We start from the raw sequence: 18,009 nt of genomic DNA, 5'->3' as shown, positions 1-18,009 counted from the left end.
CGCCTTGTTTTTCTACACCTCTGCATAGTATTCCAGAGAACTCCCTGGAGACACAGCTCAGTCTGACAGACAGCTGTGCTGCTCGTCTCTCAGGCGTCATCCATCCAGCCTCAAATATACTGAATCTATCTGACCACTTCTGACTCCAGGATTTCAGGGTAGGGTACGATGGACTGGCTCATGTGGGGGATAAATGTTTTGAGGACATCACTTCTCTGAGAAGCTCGGATGCCCCCCCCCCCCCCCACTCGTCCAACTCTTGTTCTATCACATCTGAGGGTCTCATTTGGTCCCTACAGCGAATCTCACCATGACAACGTTTGACTTCTCGGATATAGAGGCGTTTTTGGACTGCCACCCTGATCTTTTCGAGGAGTACCTCGTTCGGAAGGCGAAATGTGATCAGGTAACCAGATGGTTGAAGGAGCATCAGCCGTCGAAAGTGTCCACAGTCGAGGAGAGGCGCGGCGCTGCCAGGGACCCGCTCTGGCCGACCAACCCAGACGGGCTCCGGCGCAGATCGTCCCACATGGAGCTGCGACGGAACTTCGCCCGGTCCAAAGCCACCACCACACACCGGACCTACGACGAGCATGTGAGCCTGAGCGAACACGAGTCGCAGTCCAGCATGAGGCGCCGTGCGCTCCTGCGTAAAGCCAGCTCTCTGCCTCCGACCACCGCGCACATCCTGAGCGCTCTGCTGGAGTCCAGGGTCAACGTGCCCCAGTACGCGTCCAGCGCCATCGACTACAAATACAGGCTTAAGGAAACCAACGAAAGGGAGTTTTTCTTAGAGTTAGTGAAGGACATCTCCAACGACTTGGACCTGACAAACCTCAGTTATAAGATCCTGATCAACGTATGTATCCTGGTGGATGCAGACAGGTGTTCGCTTTTCCTTGTGGAGGGACCCGCGCACAAGAGGACACTGGTGTCCAAGTTCTTTGACGTGCACTCGGGCACCACTGTCAGACCATCCTCAAGCACGCTGAACTCCAATGAAGTGCAGGTGCCGTGGGGAAAGGGTATCATTGGTTATGTGGCAGAGCACGGAGAAACTGTAAACATCTCAAACGCATATGAGGTAAACGTGAGCCCGGTTTGTATTTGTATGTTATTTGCATTTTATTATGCTTCGACAAAAGTTTTCTGCAGGGGGATTTAGATGGAGGGAAGCTGCTGATAATTGATTGGTGAAGGGGTCAGCCCTGTGTTTTTTTGCACCAATGAGAGGGAACCTGAACACAAACAGTAAACCCCTTGGTGGCATGAAAAGCACTTTACACTTTAATCAGTTATTTCTGAAGTTTCTCGAAGGGGTCGCTCAACTCAAAGAAATGGAGAAAAGACAAGCAATTAGCTCAGTCATGTCATAATAATAATGATAAAAAAAGGGAAAAACTCTGTAATAGTCAAAGAAAGAGGAGGGAAAGCAAGCGTTATAATCCTCGCAGCTTCCCACAAGTCAGATCTGGTCTTACCAGTTGTGCTCCACATCATTATATCATGGCCCTGGGCTGCTTGGGAGGCTAAGGCAACATGATGATGCAGATCCCCCTGAGGTCTATTACTGCAATAGTGTAGATATGTGTCAGGGAGGGGTATTATAGTTTCTGCCTATAGTAAAAACAAGAGGCCTCCTGCAGAGCCCTGAAGTGAAATTGCCAAGAATCACACTAACTATTGCTGCTTGGTTGTAGCTGACACAAGCACATAAAACATGGTGATGCAGAGCATTTCCTGGCCACAGTGTGTATGTATGGATGTGTGATATGTGTTTTATATGACTGCTATTCCAGGATCACCGCTTCAGTGATGAGATAGACAAGTTAACAGGCTATAAGACTCAGTCCATCCTCTGTATGACCATCTGTAACAGCGATGGAGAAGTCATCGGTGTCGTACAAGCAATCAACAAAAATCCCATGGGCACCCCCTTTACCGAGGATGATGAGAAGGTGAGGATCTGTTATGTCTCTCGGCTGAAAAAACATTAATCAGATCCATGTTACCGGAGGATTTTCACAATCTCATGCATTTTATTGGCTGTTCCTCATCTTCAGCATGATTGGAGTTGGTTTGACCATTAAGGGCATTTTAGAGATGGAGTTAAAATTGGATTCTTGTGGAGCATCGTGAATCCCCTTTCCACCACACACACACACGCACGCACGCACGCACGCACGCACGCACGCACGCACGCACGCACGCACACACACACACACACACACACACACACAGCCGTGCAGCTAAAAACACTGCTTGTACTGTGAATCTTCTTAATGGCTGTGGAGAGGGGCAAGTGTTCCCTTGGAAGCAAAATACCAGAAAAATGGAGAGAGGAGGTCAACTTCTTACTCGAGTGAGAAACATTAAATATGTCTGGCTGTGTAATGTATATGCACACTTAGTTAACACATTTTGAGTGGATACACTTTCAATTGCTCCCTGAGCAGTCACTTGAGATGGGTGTACTATAGATTATGCATGTTCACAGGTCCTCTGCTGATGAATACAATTTCATTCTCTCGGTTTGTTGATGAAAAACGAATATATTACACTTTATCCTTTCTTGGTGCACTGCAATGGGAGGGTAGGAGCAGCACTTTGTTTTTTTTAAGCATGCAAATACATGGGAGAATAAAAATGAGCTCAATCTTGAATCTTACATCTTGTGTATCATACATGCGAAAAGCAATGGCTCCTTGTTTAAGTGTGTGTCAGTGCAATAAAGAAGTAAAAGAGCTAATTCGACTCACACCGGGTAAACACATCGGCAAGAAAAGTGTAAGAAAAACACAAGCAGACAGATGCTGGTGCAGAAAATCTTTATTGTTAGCAAAAATCTAAATGGTTCATGTTTATCCTTCTTTGCAGTTCAGCTGCACTGAAACGCAAGAGTTTCTCCACAAGGTGGCAGAATAAAGTTGAGGAAAATCATTTGTTCTTATGGTGTTGTGGGGCCTCCACTTCAAAGAAAATCAACAGAGTTTGGGGTTTGTAGTAATTTAGGCTTTTTTAATGATTTTGCTGCATGTGAATCTAAAAGAAAACTCTAAATAAAGCTCAAGCCAAGCAGGAGCTACTTTTGAGCAACAAAGACGCTGAAAATAGAAAGACACGTCTTGATCTGCCAGCTTATCCAGACATTTTAGGGCCCTTGATGTCTTTCTAAATGCCTTTGGCCGCTAAATCAATACTTCATTAACAAGGAATCTATTTAAGCGAAATGTGTGGAGAAAAGCAGCTAACACCATCATGACTTTCTACCCACATCCTCCACATGCTTTATTTTTCTCTTACCCAGTTTTAAACCCTTTTATTTAGCATACAGATATATCTCATTTAGAGCATATGCATGCTTTTCACCATTTTTTTGTGCTTTTACTCAGGTACTGCAGATGTATCTGCCATTCTGTGGAATATCGATTTCCAATGCCAAGTTGTTTTCAGAGTCTCGCAAGGAGTATGAAAGGAGCAGGGTAAGAGAATGTTAACAGTGCAATTAGGAAAAAATGTTTCTTTTCTAGCTACTGGAAAATCAACAGTAATATTAGAATTATTATGCTTAATTAAAACAGATACGGATAAGAGTAATAGAATTTCACTGGAGACACATCAACGTGCCCTACATTCACAGTAGCTATTCATTCCTCAGCAGTTTTCATAAAAGTCTTTCCACTGAAAAGATTTCATGGCTAACAAAACCTTTTTACTGCGTTCTTCACCAACACTGTGCAATAAACATAAGTCACCGGTGTCCCCTCTCGTGGCCACAGGCTCTGCTGGAGGTGGTCAACGACCTGTTTGAGGAGCAGACTGACCTGGAGAAGATTGTCAGGAAGATCATGCAGCGAGCGCTGACCCTGCTGCAGTGTGAGCGCTGCTCCGTGCTTCTCCTCGAAGACATCGACTCTCCTGTAAGATCTTTATCAGCTTTCAGGTTTTTCCTGCCTCATAGATGTATTTACTTGACAGCTGCTAAATGGTGTTGTTACTGATGGTACACGTGTCTTCTATAGGTCGTCAAGTTCTCCAAGACTTTTGAGCTCATGTCTCCGCTGTGCAACATGGACCATGACATCAGGTGAACACAGTGGTGGAAATTAACAATGTACTCAAGTGCTGCACTTTACATTTCAGGGGCAAATTTTGCACTTTTTACTTCACTACATTTGCTTGATCGCTTACATCATGTTGCACATTCAGATTAATAATACAAAATATAATCAACACATAATTCATGTTGTAATATTATGGATAAGATGAGATGATCCCCAGGGTGAAATTCACAAGCTACCCAACAGGACATATAGCAAAAATAATCCCCCATTAACAGCTGCAACATTAAGGTAATGTATGTGTTAATTAATCAATAATTATAAATCAATAATGTTATATACTTAAGTCTGAAATGGGCCATTCTGCATAATGAATACTTGTAGTTTTACAGAATTAAAATTTCGAATACAGGACATTGACTTCTAACAGAGTATTTCTACATTGCAGCGTTGTGACTTAAGTAAAAGGTCTGAGTACTTCTTCCACCACTGGGTAAAGAGACATTAAAAAAAAGACAGTGGCAGACCTGATGACTATTGATTCATGATGGTTATGATGACGATTATTATTCTAGGGGGATATTGGGGGGATGGCAACACACCCTCTAAATGGATAAAGTAAGTATTTACTGCTGTTGTGTTGCACGTTTAAGTGCCTGGACTTGACTTTTGTTTCCTGTTTGTGTTACTGGCCACAACAGCATGGAGAAGCTATCGTGCTCTGATTGGCTGATCAATAACAGCATTGCTGAGCTAGTTGCTTCCACTGGACTGCCTGTTAACATCAGCGACGTGTGTCAGGACCCACGCTTTGATGCTGAGGTGTGTACACAGTGGTCTCCTTGTTAGACCTGTTACAGCTCACACAAATGCATGGGCACATACACACTTGTGACTATGAATAGACACTGATACACACCACGAACACCAACAAGTACAGCAGTTGTTACAGTACTTTGGAGCACGGGTATATTTTCATGTGTGACATGATGCCAGAATGTTACTGTAAACGCATTAAAAGCCACATACAGTGTTATTTTTCAGTGTTTGTATCTGATGCATATTAATCAATTTTCCAGACCAGTAAAAGAAGCATAAACTGTTCTCAGTCTGCCTCCATTGTCACTGTCTTCTCTTTCCAGGCGGATCAGGCCTCAGGGTTTCACATCAGATCGGTGTTATGTGTCCCCATCTGGAATCGAACTCATCAGATAATTGGTAGGTTCAGCAGAAATAATCAATTTGTCTTCACTGAGAAACCAGATTTCATGTTGCAGTCAGTGAAGTTTGTGTGTTTTCTACAGGCGTCGCACAAATTCTCAATCGCCTGGACAGGAAGACCTTCAATGATGCAGATCAGAGGCTGTTTGAGGTTAGATTTTTAAAATTCTGATTACAGCTGAGTCATTAAAACTTTAAGTCTTCACTGTTGCACTGGACACACATGATGGCAAATATTTTATCTGTTTGTCTTTGTCTTTGTGTATAGGCATTTGTGATATTCTGTGGACTTGGAATCAACAACACTATGATGTACAATCAAGTTAAGAAAACATGGGCCAAGCAGTCAGTAGCACTGGATGTAAGAGCTGCAGCATACTGACTGCAACAAGCTTTGACTTTTTCTTATTGCTTTTTATCTTATTCCATCATTCTTGCCTCTTTCATAATGTGACATTCAAATTATGAAAATAACACAGAGGTAAAAATAGAATATGAAATCTTGTTTATATAACAGAAGTACATCATCCAGTAGCTGCCAGTCCATTCAAAGCACTTGATGGGCATACCATGAATACCAGTATTCAAACTATAATTCATTAAAACATGCACCAAATAAGCTATAAAAAAATCAAAATCAGTATGTATAAATTACAAAAACTCCATTTATATGAAATTAAATTACTTCATTTAACAATCACTGCTGTGCAACAGATACATTTCCATACATTTTGTTCAACTAAAACACATTAAAATGATCTAAAACCCCAATTCCAAAAAGTTGGGACGTGGTGTAAAACATAAATAAAAAGAGAATGTGATCATTTGCTAATCCGTTTTGACATACAGTACACTCAACTGAAAACAGTACAGAGACATGTATTTGTATTTAATGTTTTACTTCATCAACTTCCTTGATTTGTGTAAATGTATGCTTATTCTGAATTTAATAGCCACACATTTCAAACAAGGGTTTGCAAATGACTCGGAATAATATACCTTAAAATAATGGGAGCCCTTAACATCTATTCAGAATGAGTGTATGAGAAGATGATGACGAGCAGTGGTGTCACTGATTAATGCAAACCTGAACACAAGCACTTCACGTTCATTAGTGTCTCCATCTGCGTTCTGCTCCACTGCCCGGTGTCTAACCTGAGCAGTCACATGATCCTCAGCAAACACGGTTCTGCTTCTCTACCATCAATATTTTATCTACTTTCAATAATTCATGATAAATACATGTGCCAGTCTGCTCACCTCTCATCAAAGGCAACACACACTCTTGTATTTCTGTCACATAATCTTCGCTGTTCTTTTAAGCACCTGATGGATTTTTCTTCCTGTCAGGAGACATGAAAAACAACAACAAATCAAGGCTGTAGCCATGGAGTCAACACTGGAGGGGATTAAATCTGGCTAGGGTTCTAGAGGTCCTTAAAATATTTAGAAAATTCACAAACACATTCCTGAAAGTGTGTTGTATTATATTGCTCTTTTCTACTTATGATTATGATCAGCGGTTCATGGTTGCCTGTTGTAGCATTCCATGTTTTTGAATTCATATGTTTTATATCAATATATTTCATCAGCATCAGAATACGTTTTCTATGTCTATGTCTGAGTGTTTTACATGATTTTTTTTTTCAGATGTTGTCCTACCATGCAACCTGCTCCAAGGTAGAAGTTGACAGACTCAAGGTAATCCTGAGGGAAGATTCATATTCATATCATCACTGTACTAACTTTACTAAAAACCCTGATGCCTGTGAGTGGTTGAAGGTGAATCGTAATTTTTAAACTGTCTGCAGCGTGATTTAGTGTTCTACTTTCTCCTTCGTTGGCACTCTGTGAGTGACAGCTCTGTCCTCTCCCCTTAAGGCAGCTAAGATCCCCCTGAGCAGTGAGTTAGGCATCGATGAGTTTCACTTCAACGACTTCTCTTTGGACAATGACGCCATGATCACCGCGTCACTGCGGATGTTTCTGGAACTTGGCGTTGTCCAAAAGTTTAAAATTGACTATGAGGTGAGGCACTGGAATGTGTCCTGTAATGTGGTGGTGGTGTCCACAGTGTATATATAAATAGAAATGTATATATGTGGAAATCTCCTGCATGTCTTCTTGTAGGTTTTGTGCCGCTGGCTTCTGACTGTGAGGAAAAACTATCGAACTGTGGCATATCATAACTGGAGGCATGCCTTCAATGTGTCGCAGTGCATGTTCGTCATGATCACAGTAAGTTTCAAGATGCATCTCATCAAGTCAGATTTTTGTGTGTTGCCTTCAATGAGCCTCTTAAACCCTACTGTCCTGTCTGTGGGTCAGTCAGCACAAACTCTGTTCCAACTCACAGAACTTTGTTTGAAATTCTACCAAATATGTCAGGTTGAATTTAAGGGAAATCATCCAAACTTCACATTAATTAACAAATGATCAAATGTCCCTCCTGTGTAAAAAATTCCTACCCTGTCCTATTCATCCCATCCCATCCTATCCCATCCCATCCCATCCCATCCCATCCCATCCCATCCCATCCCATCCCATCCCATCCCATCCCATCCCATCCCACTGTATCCTGTTGCATCCAATCATTATTTCCTGTCCCAACCAATTGCATCCTATGATACCCTATTATATTGTATTCTATTGTATTCCATCCTATCCTATTCCATCATATCCCATGTCATCTCATCCTATCACATCCCATCATACCCCGTCCTATCCTATCCTGTCCTATCCCAGTGAGTGTCATCACTGACTGATAAGTGGATGGACAGAAACATGATCTGCTTTGCTTTTTGCAGACAGCCAGTTTCCAGGATGTCCTGTCAGATGCAGAGATACTGGCACTGATGGTCGGTTGTCTGTGTCATGACTTGGACCATCGAGGAACCAACAACGCATTTCAAGCCAAGTGAGTGACCCAAGCCGAAACTACGACCATGAACGGGTGTCTTATCAATGGCTGAAGCTTTCACTGCTCCATTTTTCCTGCAGGACAGGCTCTGCTCTGGCTCTGCTCTATGGGACGTCAGCCACTCTGGAGCATCATCACTTCAACCATGCAGTCATGATCCTGCAAAGTGAGGTCAGAAAAATATTTCTCATACGGTTGTCATGCTCAAAGAATTATGAGGTTTACTGTGTTTGCTGCAATGGTTAAGTTTTCCTTTTTGTTAAATGTTCTCCTTTTTATTTTCCTTTTATTTGGCTGTTTGAAAATGACAATGAAAATAAAATGGTGGAGGGACATGTGAGGTTATTGAGGGACCAAAGAGTTGAACCATAGACATTGTTGTATATATATTTGTTGTATCTGTACATTCCATGCACCACAGCTTTAAGATAGTTTGCCGCTAAATCACCAAATAGACCCAACTCAGCAAGAACATACAAACACAACAACACAAAACACAAATGTACACAATACAAATACCATAAAAAAAACTGTTAAAAAGCATATGATTATCCATGACGCCAGGCTACCAGAAAGCCTCTGGTGTGTACTTTGAGCTTTGGGATGTGCTTAGCATAAACTTCCTGCTGGTAGGCGGCAGCAGTGACCACTAGTGATAGTGGAGGCTGCTTAGTCTCAGGTGTAGATCAGTTTGATCATTAGGAACTGTGCCCTCTATTGATTTCTTTCAGCAGAGGACAGAGAGAGTCCATACACATTGCTAATTAACATTGATAAGGCAGATTCATTTGACAGTGAGCGATGACTTTACCAATGCATTGGCTATAAGGAGACATTTTAGCCCCTATTACTCATCCCTGCCTGCTTTTGTGTATGTGCCTATTGTATGCTATTGTATTTTATTTTCTCACAGGGTCACAATATCTTTGCAAACCTCTGCTCTAAAGAGTATAGCAACATGATGCAACTATTGAAGCAGGCAATTCTCTCCACAGACCTTACTTTGCACTTTGAGTAAGTGGTCTTTTTAATGGATTCAGCACAAGTAGTTCAAAAAGTATAACTGAAAGACGTACAGATTATTGGATATATTCTTACATGTAATTGGAAGAATGATCATTTAGATTTCTGTGTTATTACAAAGTTCTTGTGTGGTGAAAACCTTGGAGTCTCTTCTTTTGCCTTTTAACATTTTCTGTATCCTTGACTGTCTCTTTGCATTGTAAGGCGCAGAACCAAGTTCTTTGAGTGTGTTCTGTCTGGAAAATTCAGCTGGACAGATGAAGGACACAGAGAAGTTCTCAGGTTTCTGTCTAAATAAAACTGTCCTCTGCCAAAATCATCACATTAAACTTTGAAGAGCAAAACAAGTAGCTAAAAATGAGCTTTGATGTCATCAACAGGTCCATGCTGATGACAGCATGCGATCTGGGTGCCGTTACTCGTCCTTGGAAGATATCCAAACAGGTCTGAGTCCCTATCACAGTTACTTCATGTGTGTTTGCATTTTTGGTGCTTAGAGATGTAAAAATATAGGTGGAATTCAGTAAAAAAGGGACCTATTTTCATACTGATAGTTTTATGCTCCGGAAATTAGCATGTTCTCCCTGAAAAATACTAGAATGTTCTATGTTGAATCAAATTTGGCATAAAATATATGCATCCTCTTGCTTTAAGCCCATGTTTTAACATCAAAACGTTACATCATGTCAGAAAAATAGTGAAATAATAATGGCTGGCATTTATGTCCCAAGGTTGCAGAGCTGGTGACGAGTGAATTCTTTGAACAAGGTGACAGAGAGAGGTCTGAGCTGAAGTTGACCCCGGCGGTAAGTAAGCAAGCTTTCAAAGTCTTGCACTGTGATTTTCCTCTAGCACACACATTTCTCTCATACTGTGTTGCCAGCATACACTCAAACCATGCCCTTAATGACTATGATGAATGTCATGGATGACAGAAGATTGTCATCTCTCTGTAGGCCATATTTGACCGCAATCGCAAAGATGAACTACCTGCCTTACAGCTGGAGTGGATAGATGGGATATGTAAACCCCTTTATCAGGTACCTTGATGTCTAAAGTTAAACTTTTATTGTGTCATTATAAAAATAGCACAAAACATTGTATTAGAGTGTGAATATCAACTGCACTCTCCTGTGTCTCCTCCCAGGCACTGCTGAAGCTGAACAGGAAGTTGCAGCCAATGGTTGATGGGATAGATGCCAATCGAAATAAATGGCAGGACCTCTGCTCGTCCTATCAGCAGACCCGCAGAGCCTCGCTGCCCAATCAGAGTGCTGATTTAGATCACAGTCCTGAGCCCCATGAAGACAAAGAAACCAATCAACACCCAGACTCCACAGAGACTTTGAAGCTAGTTGAAAACACTAAATTTGAGTCAAAGTCAAAGTGCAGTCATGATGCGAGCTGCAGAGTGAAGAAAGGTTCCTGTGATGACAAACCAGCATCAGCTGGCAACATAACGTTTGCAGGAAAGAAGTAAAACAAGTTTTATGTGTAGGTTTATCCGACAATGGCTCACGTGGTACTCTTCCCATACCCTGTGATTTTCTAAAACATGCACTACCCTGAAAAGAATTTTTAAAAATCTGGGTAAATTAAATGCATTTCATCTGCTGAGCACATTGGTTCTCCCAAGTGTCACTGTGTTAAACTCAGGAGCATGAATAATTCCTGTTGGTCAAACCCTATTTAAAGGGCAGTTTCCCATCTATCTATCTATCTATCTATCTATCTATCTATCTATCTATCTATCTATCTATCTATCTATCTATCTATCTATCTATCTATCTATCTATCTATCTATCTATCTATCTATCTATCTATCTATCTGGAAGCTTTTCATTGCTGAGTTGTATAAGAATGAGAGACTACTGTTGAAACCAAAGAGGGCCACTTATTACTGTAATGTTTTGTAATGGGAACTGCCTCAAAACCACAAGCCCATTGGATTGCCTTTACAAAACTAAAAGGAATCACTGTGATTTCTCTCTGTCACATTAATTGCCATTTTGAATGTAGACCGGAGCATGATCTTGTTCCTGAATGTGTCTCACTAATAGGCTGTCTTACCTCAGTTGCAAATCCTTTGACTGCATGGCATTATTGTCAATGTTTGTCGGTTTACTGAGGCTTCGGCCGTCAGCTTGTTCTGTGGTTTGCATGCATGTGTCATACCAGTGATGTACATTCCTGCATTTACATTGAAATCTTGTACAGTATATATAGGTGAGGAATGAGGCAAATAAGTGTGAAAGGCCAAATGTTAGTGTATTGATTTTGTAAGGAAGGTCACTGACAAACTCCTCAGGCTGACTGCGTGCCGTGTGCATGTGTGTGTGCAACCTCCTAATTCCTTAAAAAAGCGACGACACCGACGAAATCAAGTGGTTTTGTCTTACAAGTCTGAAAGTAATGTCCTGTCAAGGTATAGTTTGAGTTTTTTGTGATATTTTTTTGTTTGTACAATTCCCATTAATTCCTTATTTCTCGGCTGAGCGTGACAAACACATGCCATCTTCATAAATATATAAATGTTATCAAATGCCTGATTTATTGTCCCTCTACATGTGCCCATGTGTAACTGTTACTGTTACTGCTAAGCTAATGAGTGCAATGTATCATAGTAAACCCTCAGGATGTGAGTGATGACTCCATGCATATGCATTAGCAGAGCAATGTGAGGCTAAATTCATTGTTCAGTATATCTTTAAACTGCACACAGCAGCATGAAAAACATCCATGAGATTGTCTCACTCTGGATAGGAAGGAAAAGTTCTCCAAAAGCTGAAGAAGGCCTTTAGAAAACTTCAGCTCTGTACATAAAGTATTTAAAATCACCAAAATAGAAGTTTTAAGCTTCTTATAAAGCCAAGTGTGTATACATGTACCCATTGGTTTCTGTTGTTTGAGATTCATCACAGTGGTTTGTTCTGACTAGGCAGCATGCTGATTATGTTGAAACTGCATGTTTCATGTTCGATGTTGACACCTGACATTATCTCGATGCCTTTGACTGCCCTATGAGATTTGCTTTGCATGAAATCCCTCCAGGGAAAAACTAAGTGTTGTTACGTAAGAATATTGTTGCTGCACTATTGTTGTTGAGAACAGATAAAGATTTCTATTTTCGATCACAGACTGTACCAAAATTATACATTCATTATTTTTCATACACCGGACTCTATATTTATGTACAATTGGCATTTTCTCCTGCTATTTATAGACTGTCCACTAAAAATACATTCTGAGAGAAGACAAGAAAGAGCTGCACTTCAGATAAAAGGGGAGCGGATCGATCTCCAGCTGGTTACGTGAATAAAATGCTGTGGCATGGAAGCTGATCATTCGTTGTAATTTGTGGTTTATACATTTATGTAACAAAAGTTATGGAAGATTTCAACGACTATTGTTCACAATTACTGTAGCGGGCAGGAGATGACAGGAAAGTGTCATGAAAAACTGTCACACTCATACTGATAAGGGCGCATAGAGAATGACTGCAGCTGGACTCACAAACATAAGATACATTAACGAATATGATAAAAGAGAAAGGGACACACTGAGTGAAGTGAAGAAGCTACTCTCCTAAATTACACCAACGACTTCTGTTCACTTATTCACATGATGATTAAACCAGTGCAATGTGTGGAGAGGTCTGTGACAGACTGCTCTCCTCGCAGACACAGCAGGTTATTTGCACCAAGCAACTCAGTGGATATTGTTCAATAACACACATCAAATGCCCGATCAGATGTCCACATCTGCTCACTGTGTGCTGATCTGTGGTGTTTGTTATTACTGTTTATCACAAGTTGGAAATAGCTTTTCTTATTTCTCTCAGTTGATGTGCAAGAGAAGAATAAGCGTGATGCAAGGCATCAAAGCTGAAATGTTTGTGTCATACTTGAATCCCTGTGGATATGGATATAGATAGCTTTTTGTGACTGAAATACAGTCGTTGCATCTCTGATGCTCTGCAGTCTTGTGATTGCACCATCTGCTTGGAATAGCTCAAGAACAGAGTGCAGAGCAAAAATCTTTTTGTTCTTTCCATTAGATAATACTCATAAAAATGTTAACAAGCACTTTGTAAGTCATCTCATCGTGGATCTAAAAACAGCCAAGTGCATCTCTGAGCAAGAGATTAACAGTGAGAAAAAGACAAAGTGATGCTTAAGGTGAACTCATCCAGGGAGCAGAGTCCAACAAAGCGCAGCCACAGCCTCGCAGAGAGCACATTGTCGGGAGAATCTTTACATATTCATACAGTCTCTTTTAAATCCCGTTATTCATCTGTGGAGAGTGTTTGATGTTGGTTTTAATAAGGCAGCGAGGTGAGGCAACAGTAGCAGCAGCAGAAGTGTGTAAAACTCAGTGCAGCTCGACGCGCACGCAGCCGCCAGCTGCCGAGCCATCGCCAGAGCCGGGCCTTAATCTATAATTTAACATGGATTGAGTTTATTCTCCTCAGGGTCGATGATCAGGGGAGAGCCGGATGGAGAGAGGAGGGAGAGCCTTCCAACCTCATTTTTGATACAGGGCCTGGCTCTGCCACAGTCTTTGATCTCTCTCACTCTCTGTCTCTTCTCTGCTGTTTTTTCCCCCTGTTTTATCTCCCTCACACACAGGCACAATGTCATTCGCTCCTATTCAGTCTGACATACAGCACGATATGCACACAGTGACAATCAGATGCAGAGCACTAAACGCCTGGGTGAAAAACGAACTCCCTGGAGAGACTTGTGCAACGTTTAATGATCTCTAAGATATTCATACACCTTGTTTGAGTCATTTCTTATGAGTTGGAGGCTGAAAATAGAAACTAAAGCATCAGTGATAATGTCTGGGAATGAATTACAGTGAAGTGCAAACGTCATCACAGTAATGAAATCACTCTTTACTACCGCTTTGTAAATGTAGAGGAAATATCCTGCACCCATTTTTAGAAAGTAGACTGTGGCAAGCAAAGCCATGCAAACGTACTGATGTGAAGCACACTATGAATATTATAACATGCTCTCAATATAATGGTTATGTACTAGGAATACATTTATTTGCCTCATGATTACTTATTTTATTACGTGCATATATATTTTATATTTTATGATACTGAAGCTCTGTTATGAGTATTTCATTTTAAATATAGCTCTTGCAGTTTGATGGCTTCAGTAATCACATATTCACCAGCACATCACGAAGGTTAGAGCTTGAACACAGTCAACAGGAAACTTCAGGCCAGATTAAAAAACAAAGGTGGTTTGGGTGGCTTTTCCTTGTTCACTTCTCAAAAGGTACACTGATGATTGGTTTAAATACTAATGGTATTACTTGCCTTTCATTTCATTTTGGCATTCATTTACTGTAAACATCTGCATGTATTAACCATGCAGACAAACTTGAAAGCAGGAGTATTAGCAAAATTGAGCCACAGCTGGCAAAATGATCTTACCCCGATGTCCATTTAGTAGCTGTTCTGGAGCTTTTGATCATCCATATCAGCAAAATTGCTCTTGCTGTAAGTAAATTGCTTTTATACTCACCTGCCTGTGAAAACTTTCTATGTGAACAAATTCTCTCTTTGTTTTACTCTGTTTATGTCAACTGCCACCAGACTCTATAGCTTTTTTTTGTCAATATATGTGTGGTTGAACAGATGATTTCTTACTGCCCAGGTGAGGATTCCCAATAGATCAAACTGTCTTATTGTTGCAATAGAACATGTGCTTTAAGAGATTATGGTCTGCAGTTTGTACCATATGAGACAAACCAGAACCAGCAGGGGCTTTAATCATAGCTCAAATGACGGAGGAATTAACCACAGTTTCATCAGTTGGCTCCAGATGGTATTATTCAGAACCAAAACTCGACAGAAAATGCTCATAAGAAGCGAGGGACACTGTCATTATACACTGAGTTTTAACTGAATGATTTACTGAGGACATGAACAAAGCTGTTCTTCATGTCTGAGTGTGCCAGAGAAAACCACGGCCAGCTCAAAAACAAGCCTTTGAACATTTACAGCTCAGCTTTATTTCATTCTTCCTCTGACTCTGGGTCATGAGATAAGGTGTGCAGAACAGATGCTCATGCTTGATTATCCTGATGGATAAATCAAGGTGTACTCTACTGTTTAACCTTTGGACCAACCGCTGTAGTCAGTCAGCATCACCTGCCTTGATGAGGCTCATAAGAGACGAAAAATGCCTGAAACCCTTTCGACAGAGTAGAAAATCTGCCCTGCAATGACCAGGGCTTGTTGTGTATCCCATGTGGAAAGACTCACAGACTTGTGCGCTGCAGGCTTGTGTCGACTCTCCAACTGCTGTTTTAAAACCAAGCATCCGTGCAGTCTTTGAGATACGTGTCTTATTTGAAGGTGCTCTCCCTCAGCAGTCACATGAAGATGCCACAGACTCAGCGGAGATTGGTGCGTGTTCTCTCTTTGCCATTTACTGCACTGCCTTGTCTGGCTGTCTGTCATAATCAAAGCATCCTCGGTGTTATGACATGGAGATGAATAATTGATTCATGCAGGCAGATCACTGGTTATGTAACAGTAGACCCAGTGAAGCGTCAGCCGGCGCTCTAGTCTGACACTGTGCCGTAAGTTAAGACAAAAATGTTACAACAACTTGTTGATATTTGTTGTGTGTGTATTTACATGTCATATTTCATCAGATTGGTGTGATTACAATGCATGCTTAATGAATATAGAGATGTTAAAGGCAGAACAATGCAGTTTTCATTTTCTCAGTGCAGCAACAACATCAAATCCCTCTCCTCAGAGATGTAGATTTAGACTGGAAGTGTTTTAAAGCAAACAATGGCAACAGCAAGCCGCCTCTCACATAAAGACTTTACTAAGACACCTGAGTGGATGTTAAATAAAAGATGGACTGTATTGTGCAAGTGTTTTTTTTGAATTCACATTTTTCAAATTTGATTAATTTAGGACTTTTTCTAAAAAAGTCATTCCCAGAATCATTATTTCTTTTTAAAAAATCATTATCTGAATATCTTTGAGTTGTGAATTGTGGGACTTATGACGACTTTGCCTTGGGCTCTACAAAACCATGGTGGCTGTTTCACAATTTCATCATGTTTAAAAGACCGAACAATTAATCGAGTCATCGAGAAAATAATCAGAAAGAAGGACAAGGAAGATTATTGATAGTCGCAGCCCAAATTATCATCATTTTTTAAAACCTCACTGAGTAAAGTTAACTGCATAGTGCAAGCAGAGCCAGATGAAAGATTTAGATATGGACACAAAAGCATTTCAAACATTAACATACTCAGTGCATTAATAGTCAGGACTGAAGTACTATGTGGCAAATATTTCCGAATAGGCTTATTAGAAAAGCTGCTGCTTGATATTTTGTTTGGTTTTGCCTCCCTCAAGTGGTGAATAAGTGTATTACTGGGGAGCAAGTGAGCAGTATTTTCTGTGCAAATCAAGCTGAATGGGAACTTGAAAATAACAAAAGTTTTAGATGTAGCCAAAAGTTCCACAAGCTATGTAACGCCCCACAACACAACTGAATTGCATCTTTAACAATGGCTGAATAAGATGACAAACTGACTTTTAAAGGGAAGAGAGAGAGAGAGAGAGAGAGAGAGAGAGAGAGAGAGAGAGAGGGAGAGAGAGACATAGAGGAGCATAAAGAGAGGGAGGAGTATGTGCTCTTGACCAATGCCATGGATTTGACCAGAGACTTTGAAAAAAAGGGAGGCGGTACCCAGAGTATCCCCCTGTCCTGCTGACAGCTGGGAACGCCCCTCCTTGATGACAGGCCAGAGCTGGATTCTTTCAATGAAAAGCCCTTTGATAGTTGGCAGGAACTCCTCTGGTTTGGCTGAATGGCTGTCAGCTCTGTCAGGGTGATGGACGGGCGGGTGTTTCACCCCTGATAGAAACAAGCCCCTCCAGCGAGCTGCTGACTCTCTGAGAGCAGGACCTCTGCCAGTCAACTTCTAACCTCCTCCCAAACAGATGGAAACAACCACAACTAAGATGAAGGAGTGTAAAAATGGTGCAGCAAATAATTGCTAGTTACAAAAGCAAAGAATGAATGACACTCGCTCCAGAGGTGCAGCAAAGACGGTCATGTTTTCTTGGACATTTATATGAACTATTAAACTTTCAGAAAGTCTTGTGGACACATCTCTAGTTGTGGATCAATGTCATAATATCAAATCAAGCTACAGAAATGAATCTCTTTGGATTTCATTTGCAAACACTTTGAGTTAATTGTGTCGACTCTCCTGCAGGCAATCACTCCATTATTCAGCAAGGCCAGAGATACTTTTGTTTTTGCCTCCCTTCCTTTATGTATCAACTAAAAAACTGAATGTCTTTTATTTATGTGATTGATTTTGTAGATATTTAAGTTTTCACTATTTAAAAGTTACAAGCTAAGGTGAAAAGGTCACTCATCTCTGAGAGCCCCATTGTTATTGCAGTGTTAACTTGAATTGCAGCCCCTTAATGCACCATTATCAGTATGTGTTCCATGGCCAGCCCCATAAGCAGAGCAGCTCAGGTCCTCCCAACACTGAATCATCACTGTTTGCCTGTGAGACAAAATTATAAAGCCTGCAAACATGTACACTGAGCTCAAATCCCAGCTCAGTCAGACAGCAGTATTTCTCTCTTTTCTGTCTCTTCATCCCTCTCCAACGCACATACACACACTCAGAATACATCAACTTGACTGTAATTGTTTATATTGACTTTAGCTTAGCCCTGAGCTTCATGGCATGAATCACTCCTCACCACCATCG

The 18,009-nt window shown here is 41.0% G+C and overlaps 1 protein-coding gene across 1 annotated transcript; it reads left to right on the top strand.

Moving 5' to 3' along the window:
* Positions 1-310: 310 nt before the first annotated feature.
* On the top strand, positions 311-12,565 carry pde11al (phosphodiesterase 11a, like). Its single transcript, XM_070966410.1, has 20 exons — positions 311-1,084; positions 1,800-1,958; positions 3,393-3,482; positions 3,780-3,920; positions 4,023-4,087; positions 4,763-4,883; positions 5,204-5,279; positions 5,366-5,433; positions 5,551-5,643; positions 6,933-6,983; positions 7,164-7,310; positions 7,413-7,520; positions 8,090-8,199; positions 8,283-8,373; positions 9,116-9,216; positions 9,430-9,507; positions 9,606-9,669; positions 9,957-10,031; positions 10,182-10,265; positions 10,373-12,565. Exons 1-20 carry the CDS (start codon positions 311-313, stop codon positions 10,703-10,705), a joined length of 2,829 nt encoding a protein of 942 aa, XP_070822511.1. The 3' UTR covers positions 10,706-12,565.
* Positions 12,566-18,009: the final 5,444 nt, after the last annotated feature.

This window comes from Chaetodon trifascialis, chromosome 7, assembly GCF_039877785.1.
Source record: "Chaetodon trifascialis isolate fChaTrf1 chromosome 7, fChaTrf1.hap1, whole genome shotgun sequence".
NCBI lineage: Eukaryota > Metazoa > Chordata > Actinopteri > Chaetodontiformes > Chaetodontidae > Chaetodon > Chaetodon trifascialis.
Note: the sequence above shows the minus strand (reverse complement) of the source record. Positions and strands in the feature narration are given on the sequence as shown.